Genomic DNA, 26,037 nt, shown 5'->3' with positions numbered 1-26,037 from the left:
TCCCTGATTTATGGGGACATGAGGTGCAGGAAACAGCATACAATAAACTTTCCACACAAGGCAGAAAGGCCAGATCATATTTCTACTATAACACATATCCTTGTTCTGAATGAAGTCTGATAATGGTTTCCATTTTTTTTTTTTTATCTGCACACATCATTTGGCACTGTTATGATCCCCAGTCCCAAAGGAAATGATTCCATGGCACTCTAAAAATCACATCTGGCAAAATCACTCACTGGCCTGAATTAGCTTGATTAATCACCCCTTGCTCGGCTTGCAGTAAAACAGACCATTTGCAGGGCAACGGGACACTTCCCATTTGATGACTGGGAGACCCATGCCATCTCTCCATCTCTCTCTCTGCCCCTAGATCCAAATGTTAACACCGCTCCTGTTTTCTCAATTACATGCCTTGGCATCTAGTTTTTCCACCCAGATCCACAAGGAGGCGTCTCGGACCTCTGCCCGGCAAGGTTCTCCTGAAAGTGCTCCGGAGATCTTGGACTGAATCTCTCTGGTCTGGTCCATTCACTGTCAAACCCAGGACCTCTCACGCAGTGAAACCAGTGGAGAAAGGAGTATTGTTGTGTAATCTATCTCAGATTACCCCTGCCACAAGAGACTCTCTACAGAACATTTCTTCAAGATGACTTTTTTAAATTGTATTGTTTTCCTGTGCTTCTGCTAAACATTTCTGTGTTGTAGACTCCGTTTGAGGACTCAGTAGACCTCTGAGCCACCTGGCTTAGAGATGGTCTGGTGGTCTTCTTACACATGTACGTCTCCAGGGTCCTGTTTGGTGACACACACGCTTACATTGCTTTTTTCAGGTGGGCTGGGTGTTCCCCAGTCCAAGAGAGGGAGGTTGGTTTATGAGGTTATAGGTTGGTTTATGTGGTTAGTTTATGCAGTCATCATTTTAATAGGATGTATAGTAGTAATTGGCATTCTTCTTTGGGACACATCTGAAAACATCAGACATCCAACAAATATAACACAGACTGACAGTATATTCTATGCAAGATTAGATACAGTTCCAATACAACCAGACTAATTGGACACCTCCTAGAGAATTTTACGTAGGACTAGATTGGCTTTGAACCTCCAGACCAAAATTTCATTTTATAATTATATTACAAAAAAAAACAATAATACAATAGTAATCTACATACAAAGAAATAACTGAAGGGACAATATGCTCCTCCCAGTTACAGAACCACGTTAATTGAATTGTGAACTCCTAAATGGAGTTCAAGAGAGGGAATGTTGTAATTAATAAACATTTAATATTGTAATGCATTAATAAACCTTTCAGTGTTATGCATACTGGACACACACACACACACACACATGAATGTTCATATTTTTTGTCCTGTGTGTCAGAGAGATAGCCCTAGCGCGCTTTGGCAGTCTGGTGGAAGTTCTGGGGGACAAGTGTGTTTCAATTTGTTATTTTTGTAATCGTAGGGAATACATTATTTTGATCTATAAAACCACATCCTGTCTTGTTTTCTCTTTAAATTTGACAAATTTGATTCAATTGGGATGTTTTTTTTGTTTTTTTTTGTGCCTTAGTTTTATGTTTCATGTCCTGATTTTCTTTTGTCTATTTTCTCTCTGGTCCCGTTCTATGTTGTTTTTGTTAAATGTTTATATTCTGACCAGTTATTTGTGTCTTGGGCCTCTTCCCATAAGGGCAAGCCAGTGCCCAGTCAGAGGATTTTTTAATTGTTGAAGCTTTTGTTTTCTGTTTTGTTACTTTGCTCACATTTTTCTTGAGCTGAACCTAAAAGATAAAACATTTTCAATATGCACAATAGATCAATTTCTCTCAAATATTGTAGACGAATCCGTCAAAATGTGTGGGAGTGAGCACTTCTCTTTTGGCGACATAATCCAGAGCATCCCAAAAATGGTCAGTGGGTGACACGTTTGGTAAGTATACTGGCCATGCAAGAACTGGGGTGTCATCCGCTTCCAAGAATTGTGTACAGATCCATGCAACTTCAGGTGGTTCACAACGTTGACATCAGCAAACCCACACGCTCACCCATACATGTCACATAAGCTGAAATGCCTTTGGAAACAGCTTATTGTAGAGAAATGAACATTCAATGCGCAGGCAACAACTCTGGTGGACATTCCTGCAGGAAGCATGCCAATTACGCGCTAAAGTGTAAACAAATGCAATAATTCCAATCCAATATAAGACACAAGATTTTTTCAAGTTTTATTCCACATAAGCAAATTAAAACATTGAATGTATTATTGAAGGGAATCATAGCTTGAAGCAAATGGTGCAAAGAAGATACATCTGCAATTTTTGCCTGAACATTTGGTCTCTCAGTCCGTACACAATGGTGCTAACGAGCCTGGGTAAGATCTGAATAAATATGTAACTTATGAATATAATATGGAGGATACTACTGGGGAAAAGGTAAACAAGTGATCTTACTATGGATTGGTAAACATATGTCAGCATGCATAAGAGCAATTGAAAAGCATGAAGCAAGATGGTGTTTCTTGCCTTTTTTGCATCCCCACTTGAGGATTTGGCAGCTTTAGCCACAAAAAATATATGAAGGTATGTGTAAAAGAGTACAATCCATATTCCAACAAGGTAGATTGTGTACAACACTTCCTGTTTTTTAAGGCTAACTGGGTGTCGAAACAAATTATCTCTTTTGCAAAGAATGGTCGACAAAAATATCTCTCCTGGCTCTGTAGCGATGAGTAAGAAAATGTCAGGAAAAACGTCAATTGAGCTCATAAACCAAATCCATGAAATCAATATGTATGTATTCTTAATTGTGCAAAATTCAACATGCCGTAATGGAAAGCATATGGCAATGTAGCACTCCACAGCCATGACTGCTAAGTTTAAAGGGGAATTTGAAGAGGTAAATATGGTAAAACTAACAATTACTAAGCAAACAGAGACATTGATTTTGTAGAAAACATAACTACTGACATATAAGGTGATGGCAGTAGTGAGCTGGATCATATCATTGACCACAAGATGGATGAAGAGGATGTAGCGAGGTGTCATGTAGAACATCTGAAAAAAATTAAAAAATGTACAGTTTGACAACACATTTTACAAGAAATGTGCTCTGCTAATTTGCGTTTCGAGATAAACTGTTAATTTTACTCAAGTGAAGATTATAGGGACCACGCTTTAAAGCTACTGACTAACTAGAGCAGCCCACCATGCGCAGTACATCAACTTTTGGACATTTAGAATATATTTTATGGTCACTAGTAGCCGGAGTATTCTATTGTGCATACTTAATGTTTGATTTGACGGAGAAAACATGAGCATGGATGGATGCCACTCCTGTACAAATAACTAAGTACATATGACAACTTATTAACTTTTTAACTTATGTCAAAGTAACAGTTTAAGTTAACCTGGCTCAGGCCAGATTGATCTTTGTCTCACTTTGAATGGAGTTCTTTACATTAACCGATCTGGGAAGGGCCAAAAGCCGTTGGGACGTTAAAAAAAGATTTCACGCTGATTGGTCGAAGCTTCACAACAGCGGAAGTAGAAAAATCTAAACTGTTAAATTCAATGTTCAGAAAAGCACAGTCCTCTTTCTCCTCCACAAATGTACAAAGTGCCATTGTGTGCATGTTTTTGAAAAAGAAAATAGTCTGTATTTCTCCCATGTAAATGGTCCATTAAACCACTGGTGCAGACTGCAAACGAATCTGCTCTTTATCCTAGTCAGACAAACTATCTTGATCACCACTACTCTATTGGATATAGAGAAATATTTTTTTTTATTTTAAATCAAATAAAACAAAAAGGTATACTGACAAAAGGTATACTGACAAGAGCTTACTTAGTTTTTCCTAGTTTTAGAATATACTTTGCCATTGAATGTAAAAGGGCTCACACTGGGTGAGTCAAAATAACTTAGGTAAATGTGTCCTTGGTTTTATTAGTCGTAGTTAATTGTAAATGACAATAGAGTGCACTGTAGACATGATGACCTGGTGCTTCCTGAAGGTGTGAATGAGCATCCCATTGATGTAGTTTATGATTAGACCCAAAGCGATGACAATCACATTCTTGGTCACTGCAGATTGGTATGAGTCACGGTAAGGCCGCAGCGACACATTTTGGCTCGGACTGGACACATTCATGGTGAGATTCTGAAAGGTAGAAATGTGAAAAAGAAAAACCATGGATACATTATTCACTATTATGTATCCTACATTTACTATAGTACTATTATCAACTATAAATCCTACAGTGAGTAAGTCTTAAAGGTGCACAGTGGAACATTTCAGATTGTCTCTATGGCTGTCGTTGCACTGCCTGGAATGGGAGTCTCAATCCAGCATTTAATTTAAGAGTTTTTATTGCTTAAGAACATTTAGAGGTTTTTTTACATTGAAAAAAAAAAAAGTGCTTTCTAACTGAGAAAAAAAATCTTGAGAAACATGCATTCTGTGCGGAGTCACCGCTCCACAGATCTAGCCTGCAACTTGAGCATGTTGAAGATGTTCATTGTTGCTCACATACAAATTTGATATGAAAATATTTTCTCTTAGTATCAGGTAAAATTTAACATTGTATCTAGTATTAAAATAACATATGATTTTTTTACAGTTATTAACACTGAAATAATACAAATACATGAATAGCACAACAATTCTCCTTTTCTGAACAGTTTTAGAAATATAGTCTTTATCTATATCAGAACAACTGTATAAGACCAAATTGTGATATTAAACAACTTTTTAGTGAATTTTTAGAGAAACATAAATTAGATACAATACTATAGAGGGTTTCTGTTGCAAGGCAAGTTTATTTGTAGAGCACATGTCATACACAAGGCAATTCAAGTGCTTCACACAACAGGAAAAAAATGCATTCAAACCACAAAGAAATTACTGAAATCACAAAACAGTTCAAGACATGAAAGAGAAGAATGCAGAAAATCATTCCTGTAATTGCTGTATAATGCAAAAATTGTATTTAAATACGTCTTTATGACATATACGTACATATATTTTCAGAAAAATATAAAATAAAAACTTAAATAAATCAAATGCATGCAGCTCATTTTCACTTAAATAAATAATAACATGATAAATAAAGAGTAGATGTTCCCAGGTCATTCTTACCTGCAGATCAAATCTGTTTTCCGGTGAACTGGAGTCTCAAGGCTTTCTGCTGAGTTTTTATAGAGAGAATTAAAAAAAAAAAAAAAAAAACATGAGGAGGTTGATATCAGGGGGAGGACCTTCAAAGCAGTTACTTACCACAACTTTTTTTCAGGAAACATTTACTTTGTATTTTGTATGTCATGGTTGATAAAAACTAATATTATGCATTATTAGGCCTGAGCTGAAAGACGAGAATTGCCCGAGGGAAAATTGTATCCGGGGAGTATAAAAACGCAATTATTGAGTAGTAAGAAAAAAGGACGAATATGCCCATGAGTGGTATTCTGTTTTTACATCAACAATGCCTGGTGACTTCAGATATGACTGTGATCTCCAAACACTGCTCTCCTGCTCTGGAATATATTTTTATCAACTGCAAACCATTCTACTCTACGTGAGTTTGCCTCATTTATCCTGGCTGCTGATTTACATTCCAACGAGCGAAATATCCATGGCGATTTTAAGAAAGGGAATATCAGCCATGAACTACCTAAGCTTAAACAGTTTATTAAAGTCCCAACCAGAGAGCAGTTACACAATTGTTACACAAGAAATGCTTTTCGTGCCTTGGCCTTGGGCTGGTCAGATCACGTCATGATTCACCTGATCCCCATGTACAGACAGAGGCTCTCCAAACCTGTAGTCAGGACTTAGACGGCTAGGAGAATGTTTGGACATTCCAGACTTTTCAAAGCTGCCACGTTACGGACACTGTGACGTCATACATTAGATTCTGTGAGGACAGCATCGTACCAAATCACATCAAACTTTCAACACTGACAAGTTAAGTTAAGGGTTGTGCAACACCCTTAACATAATAGTTAAGAAATATCACCCAGACCTTGGACCCCCTCACCAACCCGAAAATGCAAACGGCTTGGTTTGATATTCGCCCCCACCCTTGCGAAGAGCGATCTGGCTCCCCCGCCCAACCCGTGACGTAGTCTCAGAGCACGTGTGTGCCCCGCCCACCCGTGATGTAGTGTGTGCCCCACAGCTATCTGCTCCGCGGTGCGCCGCTCCGCGTGAGTGAGTGAGAAAGAGTCTACTTTGAGACTAAATAAATCTGGTGTTTATTCTACAGCGTGCGCAGAACAGATATATCTATAGATCTATGGATCTATATATATATATATATATATATATATATATATATATATATATATATAACAGTCTTATGTCCATCGCGCTCTTATTTCCTGGTTTTTCGGTATCGGATAGAACTTCTCTCCGTTTATTTTCCCGGTTGTTGCATCAACTGCCACATAAACCTTCACCATTGTGATAATAGTAAAGAGTGCGATATCATTAATGAAGTTTTGGGCCTCTTTGAGCCGTGTTTCATCGTAAATCGAAGCAGAAAAACTCCGGGGCTTGTATGGTGAGACACGGGTTAGCCTGGAGCAGCGCGGAGCCGGGGGGAAGGGGGCGGGAGGCGGCAGACGGGAGGCGGGAGGGGGAGGGGGGTGGAGAGGGTGAGGGGGGATGGTGACGCGTGCCTGTGGTTATGACGCGGTCTTGCATCCACCCCCCGTCAGTTTGGAGATTCGCGGAAAGGAGATAGTCTGTAATATAGCTAAAAACTGCGGGAATCAATCAAAAAAACACTCTGGGTACATATATGAAGCACAAATAGCAATGTAAAAAGGTTAAAAGCTCTGAAAAGTTGATTTTGCATGTTATGGGACCTTTAAGACAGCAGAAGTAGGCAGGGCCGGTGACGAGAGCGCTAGAAAGATGCGAAGTACAATTTTAGCAGGGAGTTGTTGAGAGCTAGATCTCAGTACAGTCTACGCGACTGAAGCAGCAGTTCTCAAACAACAACCCTGCCTCTGTGTGGAGTGGGCTCTGGGCTTGTAGTTGATGAGAATGCTGCAGATGACCGGAAACCCAACTCAGCAACTCAACACCTTTTACTTTAGGTTTGATGACGGCAGGAACAGGATGTAAACAGACTATTTCGGAAATACACCCGAAAAGCTGCTGGTCCAGAGGGTTTCAGTGCAGTGCACTGTTGCCCCACCTCAAGACCTACCCCCTGCTGGACCTCCTGCAGTTCCTCACTCTACTTCATCTTGCAGCATCTGAACTCCCTGGGAACTTATGCCAGTATCCTGTTTGTGGACTTTAACTCTGCATACAACACCATCGTCCCTGCTCTGCTCTCCCAGCTCAACGTGCCTGACTCCACCTGAAGGTGAATCACTGACTTCCTGACGGATCGGCGGCAGTGCGTGTGGCTGGGGAAGAATGTCACATACATTCGGACTATCAGCAGAGGATCTCCACAGGGCTTTGTACTTTCTCCGCTGCTATTTTCCCTGTACACAAACTTCTGCACCTCCATCCACGACTCCGTAAAACTGATAAGTTTGCGGACGACACCACCCTCATCGGGCTCATCTTGTATGGGGATGCGTCTGCCTACTGGAAGGAGGTGAACCGACTGGTGTCCTGGTGCAGGGGTAACAACCTGGAGCTCAATGCCCAGCTCCCCCATCACCACCGTACCTTCCTCGGCACAACCATCACCAAAGATTTAAATGAAAAAAATGAATGTCTTAGCCTGATGCCATAAAACTCAGGTCAACATGTGTCTAACATTCGGCGCACACTTATTGTGGCTCGACATGTTGACATCCTTGGGAAAACAGCCTGATAGCTAGGGATTCAACTTGGTTCATCCAAGGATGTCTCACATGTGGTAAAACATCGAGTGTGTCTTTGCAATATGTTGAGACTGGGTTTGTGCATATGTGAAACCTATTTTGCGTTGATAAGTTGGACTTATCTTTGTTCTGGAGTCAGATCAGGAAGAGAGACGACTCTGCCAGGGAGAGCATTTTGGCTTCTGCACGGCTAAAATAATGATTCACTTTTAGACTAGACAACTTGGTTCTATTCTGCTTCATTTCTCTGTCATTGTTTACAGCATTTTTTCCACAACAACCTCAAGTGGGAGCCCACCATGAGCTCCCTCATCAAGAAGGCCCAGCAGAGGAAGTACTTCCTGCGGCAGCTAAGGAAAGCCAAGCTGCCAGCGCAGATGATGGTGTAGTTTTACACGGCCATCCTCACCTCCTCCATCACCGTGTGGTATGCTAGAGCCACAGCCAGGGACAAACAGAGACTTCAGCGCATTGTGCACTTTGCTGAGAAGTTGATCGATCGTCTACACCCATCTACACTTCCATCTGTAGACGAGCAGGCCAAGGCTCTGAGACGAACAGGCCGGATCACAGCTGACCCTTCTCACCCTGGATACGGACTATTTGAGACACTCCCCTCAGGCAAGAGGCTATGGTCCATCCAGACCACAACCTCCCGTCACAAGAATAGTTTTTTCCCTCTGCCGTTGGACTCATGAACGCCTCTTAAACACCTGTCACTTTAACTATAATTAAACTATAGTTTAATCAATCACTCACAGCACTGTTCACTTTCTGCACTACATCTGTAAATTCAACAGTAAATTTTGTTTACATAGTAGGCCTATTTTTATATTTATCCTATAGCAGATTTAAATTAATTTTCTTTTTGATTTTATATAGGTTGTTTAATCATTGTTCATTGTTGCACCATATCACCAAAGCAAGTTCCTATGTTTGTGAATTCTGTTCATTAGCAATGGCAATAAACTTTTCTGATTCTGATTCAAATAAGGCACGGAAAGGCCTGTTCATTTGTAAAGCACAATTTGTACATGAGGTAATTCAAAGTGCTTCACTCAACAGGAAAATGTTATTAAAATCACAAAGACATGAAAAAAATCATAAAACAGTCTAAGATATAAAAGAGAAGAGTGCAAAGAAAATCATTTCAGTCATATGAACTGCTAAACAAAACAAATTTTAGCTTAAATTTGAACAATGCCAGAATAGAGGCCTGTCTCACATCTTCAGGAAGATTGTTGAAGATTTTAGTTGGATAAAATTGAAACGCAGATTCCCCATATTTAGTCCTGACTCTGGGCACCAGCAGGAGCCCGGAACCTGAGGTCCTCAGTGTCTGAGATGGTTCTAAAATGTCCAAGATGTAAATTTAAAGTCTATTCTCTGAGCCACAGGAGCCAGTGCAAAGACCTGAGAAAAGGACTAATGTGATCGTACTTCCTGGTTCTAGTCAGGACCCGAGCAGCAGCGTTCCGGATGTATTACAGCTGTTTTACAGCTCGTTTGGAGAGGCCAGTGAGCAGGCCGTTACAGTAGTGTAATCTACCAGGGACAAATGCATGGATAAGTCTCTCAAAGTCTGGTTTAGACACAATACTTTTGATTTTCTTTAGAGTTTTTCAGATTGTAAAAAGCTGCTGATGTTATTGATTTGACGTGGCTGTTGAGTCCATTATTAGCCCCGGATTTCTAACTTGATTTGTAGGTTTTAGAGATGACTGCTAACACTTTCTTTTTGTTTCTGTGGGTCAAAGATGATGATTTCAGTTTTGTCTGAGTTCAGCTGGAGAAAGTTGTTTTGCATCCACAAACTGATCTGTTGGATGCAGTGACAGAGTGAATCTATTGGTCCATATTCACCTTCCGTCAGTTAAACATAGATCTGAGTGTCGTCTGCATAATTGTGATAGGACACATTTTCGCTGCGTATTGTCACGGCCCTCCCCTGCCTGTTGTGGGAGCTCCCCATGGCAGGCAGGGGTGGGGCCGCCTGATCAGTGGCACCTGAGTCAGATGAATTGTTTGTTACAACATGGGCACCTGCGGTTTATTGACAAGTACAGCCCATATATGTACGTTGCCACGTACCTTTGGCTGGTTCTACAGGCATCTCTGGCCCGTCATTGGCTCAGGTGGTCGTGGAACAAAGGCCATCTGGCGCTGTTTTAAGTCCCTGTCTGGCACTGCGGTGCCCTACAGCTTTAGGAGCTGTATTAGCAATATGTGGATGAGCCATATCTCCAATAGTGAAACACTGAACAATCATTCATCTTCTACCACTTGTTCTCTATAGAGGTCACGGGCTTCTAGAGCCTAGCCCAGTGACTTTGGGCCTTAGGTGGGATACACCCTGGACAAGGCCTTGATAGTCGCAGGGTTAACACGCAACATCAAACAATGTTGAAAAAAGAAAAAACTCAAGGTTACTTTGATAACAGAGGGAGGTGTTTCACCTACATTACCCTCCTTGCAAAGCAGAGTGTCGCTTTTGAATGATTACAGTAGGAGGCTGTATCAGAGGAGGGGGCGGAGCCCGAGATACAGTCATTCGGATGTGGTGCCATTGGAGCTTTTGTGTGTAATCACACCCAAGGCGATTCCCATAATGAAACACCCCAAATGCTTGTAAAGTGTAAACAAATGCAATATTTCCAATGTAATATAAGACACAAGCTTTTTTCAAAAAGTTTTATTCCACATAAGCAAATTAAAAACATGTCAGATATTGGAATATTATTGAAGTGTATCATAGCTTGAAGCAAATGGTACACAGAAGATACTTTTTCAATTTTTGCCTGAACTTTTGGTCTCTCAGTCCGTACACAATGGGGCTAATGAGCCTGGGTAAGATCTGAACAAATATGTAACTTGCAAATGTAACATGGATGACATTACTGGGGAAAAGGTAAACAAGTGATCTTACTATAGAGTGGAAAACATATGTCAGCATGCATAAGAGCAATTGAAAAGCATGAAGCAAGATGGTGTTTCTTGCCTTTTTTGCATCCCCACTTGAGGATTTGGCAGCTTTAGCCACAAAAAAAATATGAAGGTATGTGTAAAAGAGAACAATCCATATTCCAACAAGGTAGATTGTGTACAACACTTCCTGTTTTTTAAGGCTAACTGGGTGTCTAAACAAATTATCTCTGCTGCAAAAAAAATTTGACAAAAATATCTCTCCTGGCTCTGTAGCGATGAGTAAGAAAATGTCAGGCAAAACAGCAATTGAACTCAAAAACCAAATCCATAAAATCAATATGTATGTTGTCTTAATGGTGCAAAATTCAACATGCCGTAATGGAAAGCATATGGCAATGTAGCACTCCACAGCCATGACGGCTAAGTTTAAAGGGGTATTTATAGTGGTAAATACGGCAAAACTAACAATTACCAAGCAAACAGAGGCATTGATTTTGTAGAAAACATAACTACTGACATATAAGGTGATGGTAGTAGTGAGCTGGATCATATCATTGACCACAAGATGGATAAAGAGGATGTAGCGAGGTGTCGTGTAGAACATCTGAAAGTGGAAAAAAGTACAATGTAAAAGGATTTGACAACAAATGTGCTCTGCTAAATTGTTTTCCAGATAAACTGTTTATTTTACTCAAGTGAAGATTATAGGACCACCCTTTAAAGCTACTGACTGACTAGAGCAGACCACCAGGAGCAGTACATCAACTTTTGGACATTTAGATATTAAATACATTTTATGGTCCCTAGTAGCCAGAGTATTCTATTGTCTATACTTAAGGTTTGATTTGATGAAGAAAACATGAGCATGGATGGATGCCACTCCAGTAATAATAACTAAGTACATACGACAACTTTTTAACATATGTAACAGTTTAAGTTACAAAAACAACATAAATATTTCAACCTGGCTCAGGCCAGATTGATCTTTGTCTCACTCTGAATTGAGTTCTTCACATTAATTGATCTGGGAAGGGCCGAAAGCCGTCGGGACGTTAAAAAAAAGACTTCACACTGATTGTTCGAACAGCGGAAGAAGCAGAAAAATCTAAAATGTGTTAAATCCAGTGTTCAGATAAGCACAGTCCTCTTTCTAATCTGTAAATGTACAAAGTGCCATTGTGCATGTTTTTGAAAAAGAAAATTGTCTGTATTTCTCCCATGTAAATGGCCCATTAAACCACTGGTGCAGCTGACTTACATTTGGCCAAGTTTAAGAACACACTTTGCCATTGAATGTAAAAGGGCTCACACTGGGTGAGTCAAAATAACTCAAGTAAATGTGTCCTTAGTTTTATTAGTCGTAGTTAATTTTAAATGACTATAGAAGGCACTGTAGACATGATGACCTGGTGCTTCCTGAAGGTGTGAATGAGCATCCCATTGATGTAGTTTATGATTAGGCCCAAAGTGACGACAATCACATTCTTGGTCACTGCAGATTGGTATGAGTCACGGTAAGGCTGCAGCGACACATTCATGGTGAGATTCTGAAAGGTAGAAATGTGAAAAAGAAAACCATGTATACATTTACTATAATACTTTTATCAACTACAAATCCTGCCATGAGGAAGTCTTAAAGGGGCTCAGTGCAACATTTCAGATTGTGTCTATGGCTGTGTCGTTGCCTGGAATGGGGGTCTAGATCTAGCATTTCATTCATGTGTTTTTATTGCTTGAAAAAAATTAGAGAGTTTGTTTTAAAATAAAATTAATTAATAAAATAAAAGTGCTTTTAACTGAAAAAAAAAAAAATATTGAGCACGTTGAACATGTTCATTGTTGCTTGCATAAAAATATGATTTGAAAATATGTTCTAATAATAATTCTAATAAAAATAATAAAACTACATAAATAGCACAAAAATTTTCCTTCACTTAACAGTTTTAGAAATATAGTCTTGCGTATAAGATCAAATGGTGATATTAAAGAAACTAGTATATATTTTTTAATGATTGGGCCATCTTCTTAGTAGTGAAACTTAAATTAGATAAAATAATCCAGAGGGTTTCGGTTAAGATTGTTTGCATGTTCAGTTTTAATCATTGGTGAAAATGTTACTAGCCAGACTTAGACTTATAATAGATAGAAGGAACATGTTGTATTGCGACAAATACATGTATACACATTGCTATACAAATACACAATGAGTAGAAAGCAAGACATACACAACAATGTACTCTCACATTATGTCATTTTTAGGTTGCCTTGAAATCCAAATGACTAAAGCATAATTGTGTGTTTTCTATTCGCCATATTAAAGCTGCTGATGCATGATATGTTGTGAGATAAAGAGTTTAATAAACACTTTGCTTGAATCTAGGAACAACTTAATTAGAATACAAGGCACAGTATGTACAACAATGTCCTAGACAACTGGCTTTAAAATGTTGCTTGAAGTAAAAAGCATGCAGTAATATTTTTGAATATAGTTAAAAAATCTAAACCTGATTTTAAAATGTTAGTTAAAGAGTTATTTTTAGCACTAGTTTGAGTGGTGCATTCATTCAATTATACTAAGCGCATCTGAAGTTGTTCCCTTTGGTTATTTCTGCATTTTGCAAAAATTAATTGTTTGATTTAAATATGTTTTATATACATCTTAATGATGTATACATTCATAAATAAATCAAATGCAAACAGTTCATTTTCACTTAAATAAATAATGACATGATGAATACAGAGTAGATGTGCCCAGGTCATTCTTACCTGCAGATTGAATCAGTGTGTGTTTTTCTGGTGCACTGGAGTCTCAAGGCTTTCTGCTGAGTTTATATAGAGAGAATTAAAAATTAAAAAAATACATAATGAGGAGGTAGATATCAGGGGGAAGGACTTCAAAGCAGTTACTTACTATAACTTTTTTGAGGAACCATTGATTCTGTATTTTGTATGTCATTGTTGATAAGAACTTAAGAGCAAATATTATAAATTATGTTTATTGCTATTATAAATTATGTTTATTGCTATTGTCCTTAAAACATGCTCTTGAGTATCTTTACTTTGACACCTTATGTTTTAGGGGGGGAAAAAGTCCACAAAAAGCACAAGTTACTTCAGATCATTCAGGCATTCCCCACATCACGAATTGAGTTAGAGCTCCATCTACTGGCTGGAGCTACAAAGGGGAGATAAACATACATTATGTATTTATTTATTTGTCTATGGGAGTTTTTATTTATAGGAGATCTTCTACTGAAAGTGTTTTTCAGACTTCCTATAAGTGATCTGTTCTTCTGTATCTACCTCTGTATCTTCCTGCGTTGCACCAATGAAATTTCCCCATGTGGGACAATAAAGGATTATCTTATCTTATCTTATCTTAAACAAACCTAGGGAGGAAACAGAGCACCAATTGATAAAGTTGAACAATGTATTTCAGACAATGCGGATGACACTGGAGGCCGAGGTGGTGACGCCGAGGTTGGTCGGACGGTCGGAGAACAAGAATATGAAACATAAGATCATGGATTTGGAATAGAGATCACGTAGGAACAATCTCAGACTTGTGTGGGTACTGGAGGAAGAGGAGGGCGATGGCAGTTACTCAAAGCCTACCCAAGCGGCATCGACATCTTTTCAGGCTTGTTCCCCTGCTCAATGGTTGTCTTGTCCACAACAGTTCTCCTCACCCCGGCATCAAGGACCTCCAACCAACGCTTAGTCTTCCCCTAAAACAGCAGGACTACAGTGGTAGTTCAAGCTAAATCTATTCTCAGCCCCTTTGCAATCTTCCCGGACCTTGCGTACTGTTCGTCAAGTGGCACTTCCCCTCAGGACTTAATCCTCTCTACCGACTAAGGCCAGATTGCAGCAGGGTCTGGTTCATCCTTTACATAAAGTTGATCCTCGCCTGGTCCCCACATTTCCTACCAAACTTTTCCTGCATTGGTGCTGCCACATGTGCTTCCAGTTAAGGAGTTGTAGACCGCCTCATTATATTATGGAGCACTGGTTCTCCATGGCCTTCCAGGTCTACACCCACCATTACCTACGCATTCTCCATTCTGCCAATCCGCACTGCCTCTGTTAAGCTTCTTTTGGGGTATCGAGGTCCGGGAGCCTTCAGCCCTCATTGCAAGAAGCCCCAAAATAACATCAACTTCTATACATTTGTGTTGTTCATGTTTCTCGCCTGCCAATAAACACCTTGCATCGTAGCTGGGGTTGTGGTCCTTGCAAGTGAATTTGCTTTGTGTAAAGTACGTTACTATTATTGAATGTTGAACGTGGGATAACTTTTATTGGATAAGTTAAAGGGGACTCGGGGACTTTATTGAAAACACTAACGTTACGTGTTGTAGGAATAACAGATCACAGAGTGAGCCTGAATTGTGTCAAAACTGGATGTTGTTGACTGATCACTGCGCTGAGAGAGAGATAAAAGACAAGAGAAGTCCAAGAGGATATAAGTTCCACAGGAAGTCGGAGAACGGCCTACCGTAACTGGTGATAGTGGCAGACGTGCTCTATTGTGTGAGGTTTTAGTATACTTTGGGGACATGTTGAGGCACGCCAGAAACTAAGAGAATTCGATAGGAAATCAAACTGCAAAATTCTAAATGGGTTTGGCAAATTCTAATGGGAGTAAGAAATAAGAAAAAAGAAGAAAAGGAAAAATCTTCTTAAAAGGGAGAGATAGGGACAGCCGGGGGGGGGGGGGGGGGGGGGGGGGGGGGGCTTGTAGTAACTCGGAAGGCGGGGCTTTACCCCTCCCTTGAGGAGTTTTGGGTTTTGGGAACAGAATTCAAACATAGAAACTTGCTTTAGTGTAACATAAAACAATAAACGATGATGGAAAAACCTATATAGGTCAAACTATTTAAATATGCTCTAGGTTAAAATATATATAGGCTATAAGATTCAAAATAAATGAATAAATAAATGAACAAATAAATAAACAAAACAAAAAAGGATTAAGAATCCTGACTCATTTGATAGGAAAAAAAGAGGATGGAGACAAGAGAATGACACCCCAGGTAAGAAACACGGGGAAGAGAAATGCGACAGACACAAGAAGCTCTGGAGAAACAGAACTTAGACAAGAAGAAGAAGAACGGAAACACTGAGAGGAGGAACATCAAAGGATTTTGGACCGAGAGGAAAAGGACCAGGTCAAAGAGATGAGGGAAGAACAGAAGAAATCAGCGACTAAGAAAAAATGCCAAACAGGTAAGAAAAAAAGTGGACACACGGAGACTGACTCATCAGAGGAGGAAGGATGCTTGTCATCGTCCTCCACCTCCTCCAGTCAGGAAACAGACAACGACGACTCTGACCCCGGACCAAAGATGGTAATTAAAACAGCGGCTCAAAATACAGGGATGATGAGGTAGGCATGAACACGAGTGAAGAAAGAGTGTGGAAAATCAAAGAAGGAAAAGAGGAAGTCAGGTCAGACAGAACTAGAACCTACTATGCTCCGAATGCCATTGATGGTGGACAGAAATGGAGGTTTGGGAGGTTTCCAACCATCCCAATTCAAAGATCTATAAGCCAGAGCTGAACCAAATTTATCGGGGCTAATAGTCTAACAGCCGGACACCAGCTGACAGCTGGGGACATCAGGGGCATAATGGGTCGGTGCTGCAGTCGTTATGAAATCAAACAGCAATAGATCAAATCAACAGATTTTATACAATAATCAAAGAAACATTTCCTGACCTGACCTGATCCATTTCCGGTCACACAACATGGACTCGCACTGATGGACCCGAAGAATGGTTCCAGAAGTGTTTAACTCAGTGGATAGATGCGACAGGAAGACACCCAATGAGATACTCAGATAGGAAAATAATGGCTTCCATGACCGCAGTCATGGAAGCCCTTCCCCCAAATGTTAAAGAACATCTAAATATGCACTTTACACACTTTTGAGCAGAAGTCTGTTAGAGGAAAAGAGACGTGTGGCTTTAGGAAACACGTGGAAGAAAGAAAGGAGACAGTTTTGTGAATGTTAGAGTTGTGCTAAAAGTGGAGCTAATGTGGAACTAAAAACAAGAAAACTAACTTCTGTGATGATGCTCTGAGGAAAACATCCTCTACAAACCTGGACAGATCAGCAGCCGCAGGTAAAAACACAGGTCAGAGTGTGATAAAGTCTGAACATGACTGTGTCCACACTAATGTGACTGTGAACACTAACACGATGCACTCATTTGAGTCACTACATGAATCATTTGTCACTAAGATCAACTTAAACTATGAAAATAGCGAGCTCATATTGAGTTTGAGCAGAAACATGTCTATAATATGAACATTTTATATCAGAAATCACATCAAAAGTCCATGTTCCTGTTCCTGTTACTGCATGAATATGGACTCACCTCAGCAGTCTCCACAACTAATACTAGGCTGTAAAAAAGCTATTTGTTTCTTATATTTTCTATTGTTTTATTTTGTACATAATATTTGGCCCACGACTCAGCTTGAGCGTCGAAATTCAACAAAAGAGTTTGGTTTGATGGAACACTGTGGCTCATGCACTTATTCTATATTTTCAAGGCCAGAGGCGTAACTTAACCTCCTTAAACGCTCCACGTGTGTTTGTATTTAGTGGTGTGACAGTTCAGGTGTACAGAGAACTACAGAGAGCTACAGATAACTACACAGACGTGGAAATGTTAGTTTCTACATTTAAAATGTTTTTTAGATCTTGAGAAGTTTATTTTGTTATAAAGTCAAATACAATATTTTTCAGTTCCAAATACCTATGACTAAATGTTTATCTCTGTAGATCTACTCTGAAGTTGTAATGCACATAAACTGAAGCACAGTATTGGTGAAATTACACTTGCTTTTCTTAATACATTTCAGTTTATGAGAACAAATGTTTTGTATTTTTTTTTTTAATTGATCCAGTAATTGCTTCAAAAACTTATTTCCTATATTTGTAATTGTTTTATGTTTTATGTTATGTTTGGTCAGCAATCCAGCCTGAGCGTCAAAATTCTTAATCTTAACCCATCTTAAACCCATAACTGTGGACACATGCTCTCTTTTCTTAGCCTTTGAGGCTACAGTCGCCTGTTCATATCCGACTACGTTGATCACTGCCTCTTTATGTGCACTTATTTGTGAAAAATAAATGAAGAACACTGCCACCTTGGACTGGACTTACTTTTCTGTGGAGGGTGTCAAGATGGCTGACAACCTCTCTTGTGAGGGTTCTCCTCATGACTGTGTTTCTCTTACTAAGACCTTGGCCAAGGTACGATATGACCTCTCTTTTAAACCTCTGACTGAAGGCATAGTTTTCTTTACTGATGGCTGCTGTTTCAGGAAGCGGGACGGCTACCTGTCTGCTCCCGCTGCTGTTGTTTAAGCTGAAGGAAATTCTTTAGTTGACTGGTGTTCTTCTACACTCTCTGACTGGCCATCTGCACAAAATGCAGAGATCTTAGATACTGTGCTTACTCTTGAAGATTAAGATCTACTCAGACTCTTTCAGAACAGCTGAAGAGGGTCCAGTCAGACATCCAGATTTGATCAAAAGGTTAGATTATGCACTTGTGTTGCCCTCAGCTGTCGCTTTTGTTAAATCCCCTGCCCACACCAAAGGGCAGGACTTTGTTTCCAGGGGCACTGAGGCCGCAGATTGCCTGGCCAAGAGAGCGGCGGGTTATATCGCCTCAGACGGCTGTCGGATGGTGAGTAACTTTCTGCTCTCCACACTGCTGCTACCTACATTATCTACTGAAGTCATTATCAAAGCCTAAGCTGACAGTTCATCTGAAGAGCATGCTAATTGGACATACTATCACTGTTACCAAGGAGAAACTGGCCTCTGGTGGGGTCCCAAAGGAAGCCGGTTCTTCTCACTGGACCTCTGCTATACGCTGCATTAACTGACGCCCAAGTCCGTCACACCTTAAACCCCACTGCAATGAATGTTTGCCTCACACCCTGGTACCACCCCCAAATTATATTATTAACATGATTACCAGAGTTTGTGGCCAATGTTTCCTTTTGTCTATTATTGACTCATTCTCCCACTAGCCAAAAGCATATGTAATGGCAAAAATCTCCTGAATAAAACAAGGAAGCGAGTTGTGTTGTCTCAAAGGTAAAAATGTTTAATGATCAACCTCTCTCTGGTTCATGCATGATCACTTCTCCCTCGCTCATCCCCTCGTGCCTCTATATATAACAGAGGTCACATGAACACACGGAAATGTACATATTTAACGAAAGGTCAAATGTTTGCCCAGTTTCCTTGGGCAGACAAAACCCTTTATATGCAGCTGTTGCCTTTCCTGAGGAAACAGGAAGTTCTCCACCCCTGAGGAAAGTGGCTGGTGTTAGAATCGCGGACCCCTGCTTTCTCTCTTTCTCTTGATCTGCAGGGGGTCCGGGACGGTCCCTGATTTATGGGGACATGAGGTGCAGGAAACAGCATACAATAAACTTTCCACACAAGGCAGAAAGGCCAGATCATATTTCTACTATAACACATATCCTTGTTCTGAATGAAGTCTGATAATGGTTTCCATTTAATTTTTTTTATCTGCACACATCATTTGGCACTGTTATGATCCCCAGTCCCAAAGGAAATGATTCCATGGCACTCTAAAAATCACATCTGGCAAAATCACTCACTGGCCTGAATTAGCTTGATTAATCACCCCTTGCTCGGCTTGCAGTAAAACAGACCATTTGCAGGGCAACGGGACACTTCCCATTTGATGACTGGGAGACCCATGCCATCTCTCCATCTCTCTCTCTGCCCCTAGATCCAAATGTTAACACCGCTCCTGTTTTCTCAATTACATGCCTTGGCATCTAGTTTTTCCACCCAGATCCACAAGGAGGCGTCTCGGACCTCTGCCCGGCAAGGTTCTCCTGAAAGTGCTCCGGAGATCTTGGACTGAATCTCTCTGGTCTGGTCCATTCACTGTCAAACCCAGGACCTCTCACGCAGTGAAACCAGTGGAGAAAGGAGTATTGTTGTGTAATCTATCTCAGATTACCCCTGCCACAAGAGACTCTCTACAGAACATTTCTTCAAGATGACTTTTTTAAATTGTATTGTTTTCCTGTGCTTCTGCTAAACATTTCTGTGTTGTAGACTCCGTTTGAGTGATGGTTTTAGGACTCAGTAGACCTCTGAGCCACCTGGCTTAGAGATGGTCTGGTGGTCTTCTTACACATGTACGTCTCCAGGGTCCTGTTTGGTGACACACACGCTTACATTGCTTTTTTCAGGTGGGCTGGGTGTTCCCCAGTCCAAGAGAGGGAGGTTGGTTTATGAGGTTATAGGTTGGTTTATGTGGTTAGTTTATGCAGTCATCATTTTAATAGGATGTATAGTAGTAATTGGCATTCTTCTTTGGGACACATCTGAAAACATCAGACATCCAACAAATATAACACAGACTGACAGTATATTCTATGCAAGATTAGATACAGTTCCAATACAACCAGACTAATTGGACACCTCCTAGAGAATTTTACGTAGGACTAGATTGGCTTTGAACCTCCAGACCAAAATTTCATTTTATAATTATATTACAAAAAAAAACAATAATACAATAGTAATCTACATACAAAGAAATAACTGAAGGGACAATATGCTCCTCCCAGTTACAGAACCACGTTAATTGAATTGTGAACTCCTAAATGGAGTTCAAGAGAGGGAATGTTGTAATTAATAAACATTTAATATTGTAACACACATACACACACACACACATACACACATACTGAGTCCTAAAACCATCACTCAAACGGAGTCTACAACACAGAAATGTTTAGCAGAAGCACAGGAAAACAATACAATTTAAAAAAGTCATCTTGAATGTTCATATTTTTTGTCCATGAATGTTCATATTTTTTGTCCTGTGTGTCAGAGAGATAGCCCTAGCGCGCTTTGGCAGTCTGGTGGAAGTTCTGAGGGACAAGTGTGTTTCAATTTGTTATTTTTGTAATCGTAGGGAATACATTATTTTGATCTATAAAACCACATCCTGTCTTGTTTTCTCTTTAAATTTGACAAATTTGATTCAATTGGGATGTTTTTTTTTTTTTTTTTTGTGCCTTAGTTTTATGTTTCATGTCCTGATTTTCTTTTGTCTATTTTCTCTCTGGTCCCGTTCTATGTTGTTTTTGTTAAATGTTTATATTCTGAACAGTTATTTGTGTCTTGGGCCTCTTCCCATAAGGGCAAGCCAGTGCCCAGTCAGAGGATTTTTTAATTGTTGAAGCTTTTGTTTTCTGTTTTGTTACTTTGCTCACATTTTTCTTGAGCTGACCTAAAAGATAAAACATTTTCAATATGCACAATAGATCAATTTCTCTCAAATATTGTAGACAAATCCGTCAAAATGTGTGGGAGTGAGCACTTCTCTTTTGGCGACATAATCCAGAGCATCCCAAAAATGGTCAGTGGGTGACACGTTTGGTAAGTATACTGGCCATGCAAGAACTGGGGTGTCATCCGCTTCCAAGAATTGTGTACAGATCCATGCAACTTCAGGTGGTTCACAACGTTGACATCAGCAAACCCACACGCTCACCCATACATGCCACATAAGCTGAAATGCCTTTGGAAACAGCTTATTGTAGAGAAATGAACATTCAATGCACAGGCAACAACTCTGGTGGACATTCCTGCAGGAAGCATGCCAATTACGCGCTAAAGTGTAAACAAATGCAATAATTCCAATCCAATATAAGACACAAGATTTTTTCAAGTTTTATTCCACATAAGCAAATTAAAAACATGTCAGACATTGAATGTATTATTGAAGGGAATCATAGCTTGAAGCAAATGGTGCAAAGAAGATACATCTGCAATTTTTGCCTGAACATTTGGTCTCTCAGTCCGTACACAATGGTGCTAACGAGCCTGGGTAAGATCTGAATAAATATGTAACTTATGAATATAATATGGAGGATACTACTGGGGAAAAGGTAAACAAGTGATCTTACTATGGATTGGTAAACATATGTCAGCATGCATAAGAGCAATTGAAAAGCATGAAGCAAGATGGTGTTTCTTGCCTTTTTTGCATCCCCACTTGAGGATTTGGCAGCTTTAGCCACAAAAAATATATGAAGGTATGTGTAAAAGAGTACAATCCATATTCCAACAAGGTAGATTGTGTACAACACTTCCTGTTTTTTAAGGCTAACTGGGTGTCGAAACAAATTATCTCTTTTGCAAAGAATGGTCGACAAAAATATCTCTCCTGGCTCTGTAGCGATGAGTAAGAAAATGTCAGGAAAAACGTCAATTGAGCTCATAAACCAAATCCATGAAATCAATATGTATGTATTCTTAATTGTGCAAAATTCAACATGCCGTAATGGAAAGCATATGGCAATATAGCACTCCACAGCCATGACTGCTAAGTTTAAAGGGGAATTTGAAGAGGTAAATATGGTAAAACTAACAATTACTAAGCAAACAGAGACATTGATTTTGTAGAAAACATAACTACTGACATATAAGGTGATGGTAGTAGTGAGCTGGATCATATCATTGACCACAAGATGGATGAAGAGGATGTAGCGAGGTGTCATGTAGAACATCTGAAAAAAATTAAAAAATGTACAGTTTGACAACACATTTTACAACAAATGTGCTCTGCTAATTTGCGTTTCGAGATAAACTGTTAATTTTACTCAAGTGAAGATTATAGGGACCACGCTTTAAAGCTACTGACTGACTAGAGCAGCCCACCACGAGCAGTACATCAACTTTTGGACATTTAGAATATATTTTATGGTCACTAGTAGCCGGAGTATTCTATTGTGCATACTTAATGTTTGATTTGACGGAGAAAACATGAGCATGGATGGATGCCACTCCTGTACAAATAACTAAGTACATATGACAACTTATTAACTTTTTAACTTATGTCAAAGTAACAGTTTAAGTTAACCTGGCTCAGGCCAGATTGATCTTTGTCTCACTTTGAATGGAGTTCTTTACATTAACCGATCTGGGAAGGGCCAAAAGCCGTTGGGACGTTAAAAAAAGATTTCACGCTGATTGGTCGAAGCTTCACAACAGCGGAAGTAGAAAAATCTAAACTGTTAAATTCAATGTTCAGAAAAGCACAGTCCTCTTTCTCCTCCACAAATGTACAAAGTGCCATTGTGTGCATGTTTTTGAAAAAGAAAATAGTCTGTATTTCTCCCATGTAAATGGTCCATTAAACCACTGGTGCAGACTGCAAACGAATCTGCTCTTTATCCTAGTCAGACAAACTATCTTGATCACCACTACTCTATTGGATATAGAAAAATATTGTTTTTTATTTTAAATCAAATAAAACAAAAAGGTATACTGACAAAAGGTATACTGACAAGAGCTTACTTAGTTTTTCCTAGTTTTAGAATATACTTTGCCATTGAATGTAAAAGGGCTCACACTGGGTGAGTCAAAATAACTTAGGTAAATGTGTCCTTGGTTTTATTAGTCGTAGTTAATTGTAAATGACAATAGAGTGCACTGTAGACATGATGACCTGGTGCTTCCTGAAGGTGTGAATGAGCATCCCATTGATGTAGTTTATGATTAGACCCAAAGCGATGACAATCACATTCTTGGTCACTGCAGATTGGTATGAGTCACGGTAAGGCTGCAGCGACACATTTTGGCTCGGACTGGACACATTCATGGTGAGATTCTGAAAGGTAGAAATGTGAAAAAGAAAAACCATGGATACATTATTCACTATTATGTATCCTACATTTACTATAGTACTATTATCAACTATAAATCCTACAGTGAGTAAGTCTTAAAGGTGCACAGTGGAACATTACAGATTGTCTCTATGGCTGTCGTTGCACTGCCTGGAATGGGAGTCTCAATCCAGCATTTAATTTAAGAGTTTTTATTGCTTAAGAACATTTAGAGGTTTTTTTACATTGAAAAAAAAAAAAGTGCTTTCTAACTGAGAAAAAAAATCTTGAGAAACATGCATTCTGTGCGGAGTCACCTCTCCACAGATCTAGCCTGCAACTTGAGCATGTTGAAGATGTTCATTGTTGCTCAAATACAAATTTGATATGAAAATATGTTCTCTTAGTATCAGGTAAAATTTAACATTGTATCTAGTATTAAAATAACATATGAATTTTTTACAGTTATCAACACTGAAATAATACAAATACATGAATAGCACAACAATTCTCCTTTTCTGAACAGTTTTAGAAATATAGTCTTTATCTATATCAGAACAACTGTATAAGACCAAATTGTGATATTAAACAACTTTTTAGTGAATTTTTAGAGAAACATAAATTAGATACAATACTATAGAGGGTTTCTGTTGCAAGGCAAGTTTATTTGTAGAGCACATGTCATACACAAGGCAATTCAAGTGCTTCACACAACAGGAAAAAAATGCATTCAAACCACAAAGAAATTACTGAAATCACAAAACAGTTCAAGACATGAAAGAGAAGAATGCAGAAAATCATTCCTGTAATTGCTGTATAATGCAAAAATTGTATTTAAATACGTCTTTATGACATATACGTACATATATTTTCAGAAAAATATAAAATAAAAACTTAAATAAATCAAATGCATGCAGCTCATTTTCACTTAAATAAATAATAACATGATAAATAAAGAGTAGATGTTCCCAGGTCATTCTTACCTGCAGATCAAATCTGTTTTCCGGTGAACTGGAGTCTCAAGGCTTTCTGCTGAGTTTTTATAGAGAGAATTAAAAAAAAAAAAAAAAAAACATGAAGAGGTTGATATCAGGGGGAGGACCTTCAAAGCAGTTACTTACCACAACTTTTTTTCAGGAAAAATTTACTTTGTATTTTGTATGTCATGGTTGATAAAAACTAATATTATGCATTATTAGGCCTGAGCTGAAAGACGAGAATTGCCCGAGGGAAAATTGTATCCGGGGAGTATAAAAACGCAATTATTGAGTAGTAAGAAAAAAGGACGAATATGCCCATGAGTGGTATTCTGTTTTTACATCAACAATGCCTGGTCTTCAGATATGACTGTGATCTCCAAACACTGCTCTCCTGCTCTGGGATATCTTTTTATCAACTGCAAACCATTCTACTCTACGTGAGTTTGCCTCATTTATCCTGGCTGCTGATTTACATTCCAACGAGCGAAATATCCATGGCGATTTTAAGAAAGGGAATATCAGCCATGAACTACCTAAGCTTAAACAGTTTATTAAAGTCCCAACCAGAGAGCAGTTACACAATTGTTACACAAGAAATGCTTTTCGTGCCTTGGCCTTGGGCTGGTCAGATCACGTCATGATTCACCTGATCCCCATGTACAGACAGAGGCTCTCCAAACCTGTAGTCAGGACTTAGACGGCTAGGAGAATGTTTGGACATTCCAGACTTTTCAAAGCTGCCACGTTACGGACACTGTGACGTCATACATTAGATTCTGTGAGGACAGCATCGTACCAAATCACATCAAACTTTCAACACTGACAAGTTAAGTTAAGGGTTGTGCAACACCCTTAACATAATAGTTAAGAAATATCACCCAGACCTTGGACCCCCTCACCAACCCGAAAATGCAAACGGCTTGGTTTGATATTCGCCCCCACCCTTGCGAAGAGCGATCTGGCTCCCCCGCCCAACCCGTGACGTAGTCTCAGAGCACGTGTGTGCCCCGCCCACCCGTGATGTAGTGTGTGCCCCACAGCTATCTGCTCCGCGGTGCGCCGCTCCGCGTGAGTGAGTGAGAAAGAGTCTACTTTGAGACTAAATAAATCTGGTGTTTATTCTACAGCGTGCGCAGAACAGATATATCTATAGATCTATGGATCTATATATATATATATATATATATATATATATATATATATATATATATATAACAGTCTTATGTCCATCGCGCTCTTATTTCCTGGTTTTTCGGTATCGGATAGAACTTCTCTCCGTTTATTTTCCCGGTTGTTGCATCAACTGCCACATAAACCTTCACCATTGTGATAATAGTAAAGAGTGCGATATCATTAATGAAGTTTTGGGCCTCTTTGAGCCGTGTTTCATCGTAAATCGAAGCAGAAAAACTCCGGGGCTTGTATGGTGAGACACGGGTTAGCCTGGAGCAGCGCGGAGCCGGGGGGAAGGGGGCGGGAGGCGGCAGACGGGAGGCGGGAGGGGGAGGGGGGTGGAGAGGGTGAGGGGGGATGGTGACGCGTGCCTGTGGTTATGACGCGGTCTTGCATCCACCCCCCGTCAGTTTGGAGAT

The 26,037-nt window shown here is 39.6% G+C and overlaps 3 protein-coding genes across 3 annotated transcripts; all 3 read right to left on the bottom strand.

The window, feature by feature from the left end:
• Positions 1–2,281: 2,281 nt before the first annotated feature.
• LOC140366229 (odorant receptor 131-2-like) lies at positions 2,282–4,155 on the bottom strand. The gene is made up of 2 exons (XM_072452898.1): positions 4,003–4,155; positions 2,282–3,061 (listed from the first exon to the last, which is right to left on the bottom strand). Exons 1-2 carry the CDS (start codon positions 4,153–4,155, stop codon positions 2,282–2,284), a joined length of 933 nt encoding a protein of 310 aa, XP_072308999.1.
• Positions 4,156–10,602: 6,447 nt separating this feature from the next.
• Positions 10,603–12,316, bottom strand: LOC140366228 (odorant receptor 131-2-like). Its single transcript, XM_072452897.1, has 2 exons — positions 12,185–12,316; positions 10,603–11,382 (listed from the first exon to the last, which is right to left on the bottom strand). The coding sequence occupies exons 1-2, from the start codon at positions 12,314–12,316 to the stop codon at positions 10,603–10,605; spliced, it is 912 nt and encodes a 303-aa protein (XP_072308998.1).
• Positions 12,317–21,587: 9,271 nt separating this feature from the next.
• On the bottom strand, positions 21,588–23,461 carry LOC140366227 (odorant receptor 131-2-like). The gene is made up of 2 exons (XM_072452896.1): positions 23,309–23,461; positions 21,588–22,367 (listed from the first exon to the last, which is right to left on the bottom strand). Exons 1-2 carry the CDS (start codon positions 23,459–23,461, stop codon positions 21,588–21,590), a joined length of 933 nt encoding a protein of 310 aa, XP_072308997.1.
• Between the last annotated feature and the right edge of the window lie 2,576 nt (positions 23,462–26,037).

Source organism: Eucyclogobius newberryi, unplaced genomic scaffold (genome assembly GCF_026437365.1).
Source record: "Eucyclogobius newberryi isolate DKJ021-1_F unplaced genomic scaffold, fEucNew1.0.hap1 SCAF_19, whole genome shotgun sequence".
Classification (NCBI taxonomy): domain Eukaryota; kingdom Metazoa; phylum Chordata; class Actinopteri; order Gobiiformes; family Gobiidae; genus Eucyclogobius; species Eucyclogobius newberryi.
The sequence above is the reverse complement of the archived record's forward strand: the minus strand, read 5'-3'. Positions and strand labels throughout refer to the sequence as shown.

Bases quoted from the DNA above. Each gene is read 5' to 3' on its own strand.
- LOC140366229 (XM_072452898.1), bottom strand. From the start codon at position 4,155: ATGAATGTGTCCAGTCCGAGCCAAAATGTGTCGCTGCGGCCTTACCGT. The intron at 3,062-4,002 runs GTCATCATGTCT...AATTTTTTTCAG, and splicing joins ACACCTTCAGGAAGCACCAG to ATGTTCTACATGACACCTCG.
- LOC140366228 (XM_072452897.1), bottom strand. From the start codon at position 12,316: ATGAATGTGTCGCTGCAGCCTTACCGTGACTCATACCAATCTGCAGTG. The intron at 11,383-12,184 runs GTCATCATGTCT...TTCCACTTTCAG, and splicing joins ACACCTTCAGGAAGCACCAG to ATGTTCTACACGACACCTCG.
- LOC140366227 (XM_072452896.1), bottom strand. From the start codon at position 23,461: ATGAATGTGTCCAGTCCGAGCCAAAATGTGTCGCTGCAGCCTTACCGT. The intron at 22,368-23,308 runs GTCATCATGTCT...AATTTTTTTCAG, and splicing joins ACACCTTCAGGAAGCACCAG to ATGTTCTACATGACACCTCG.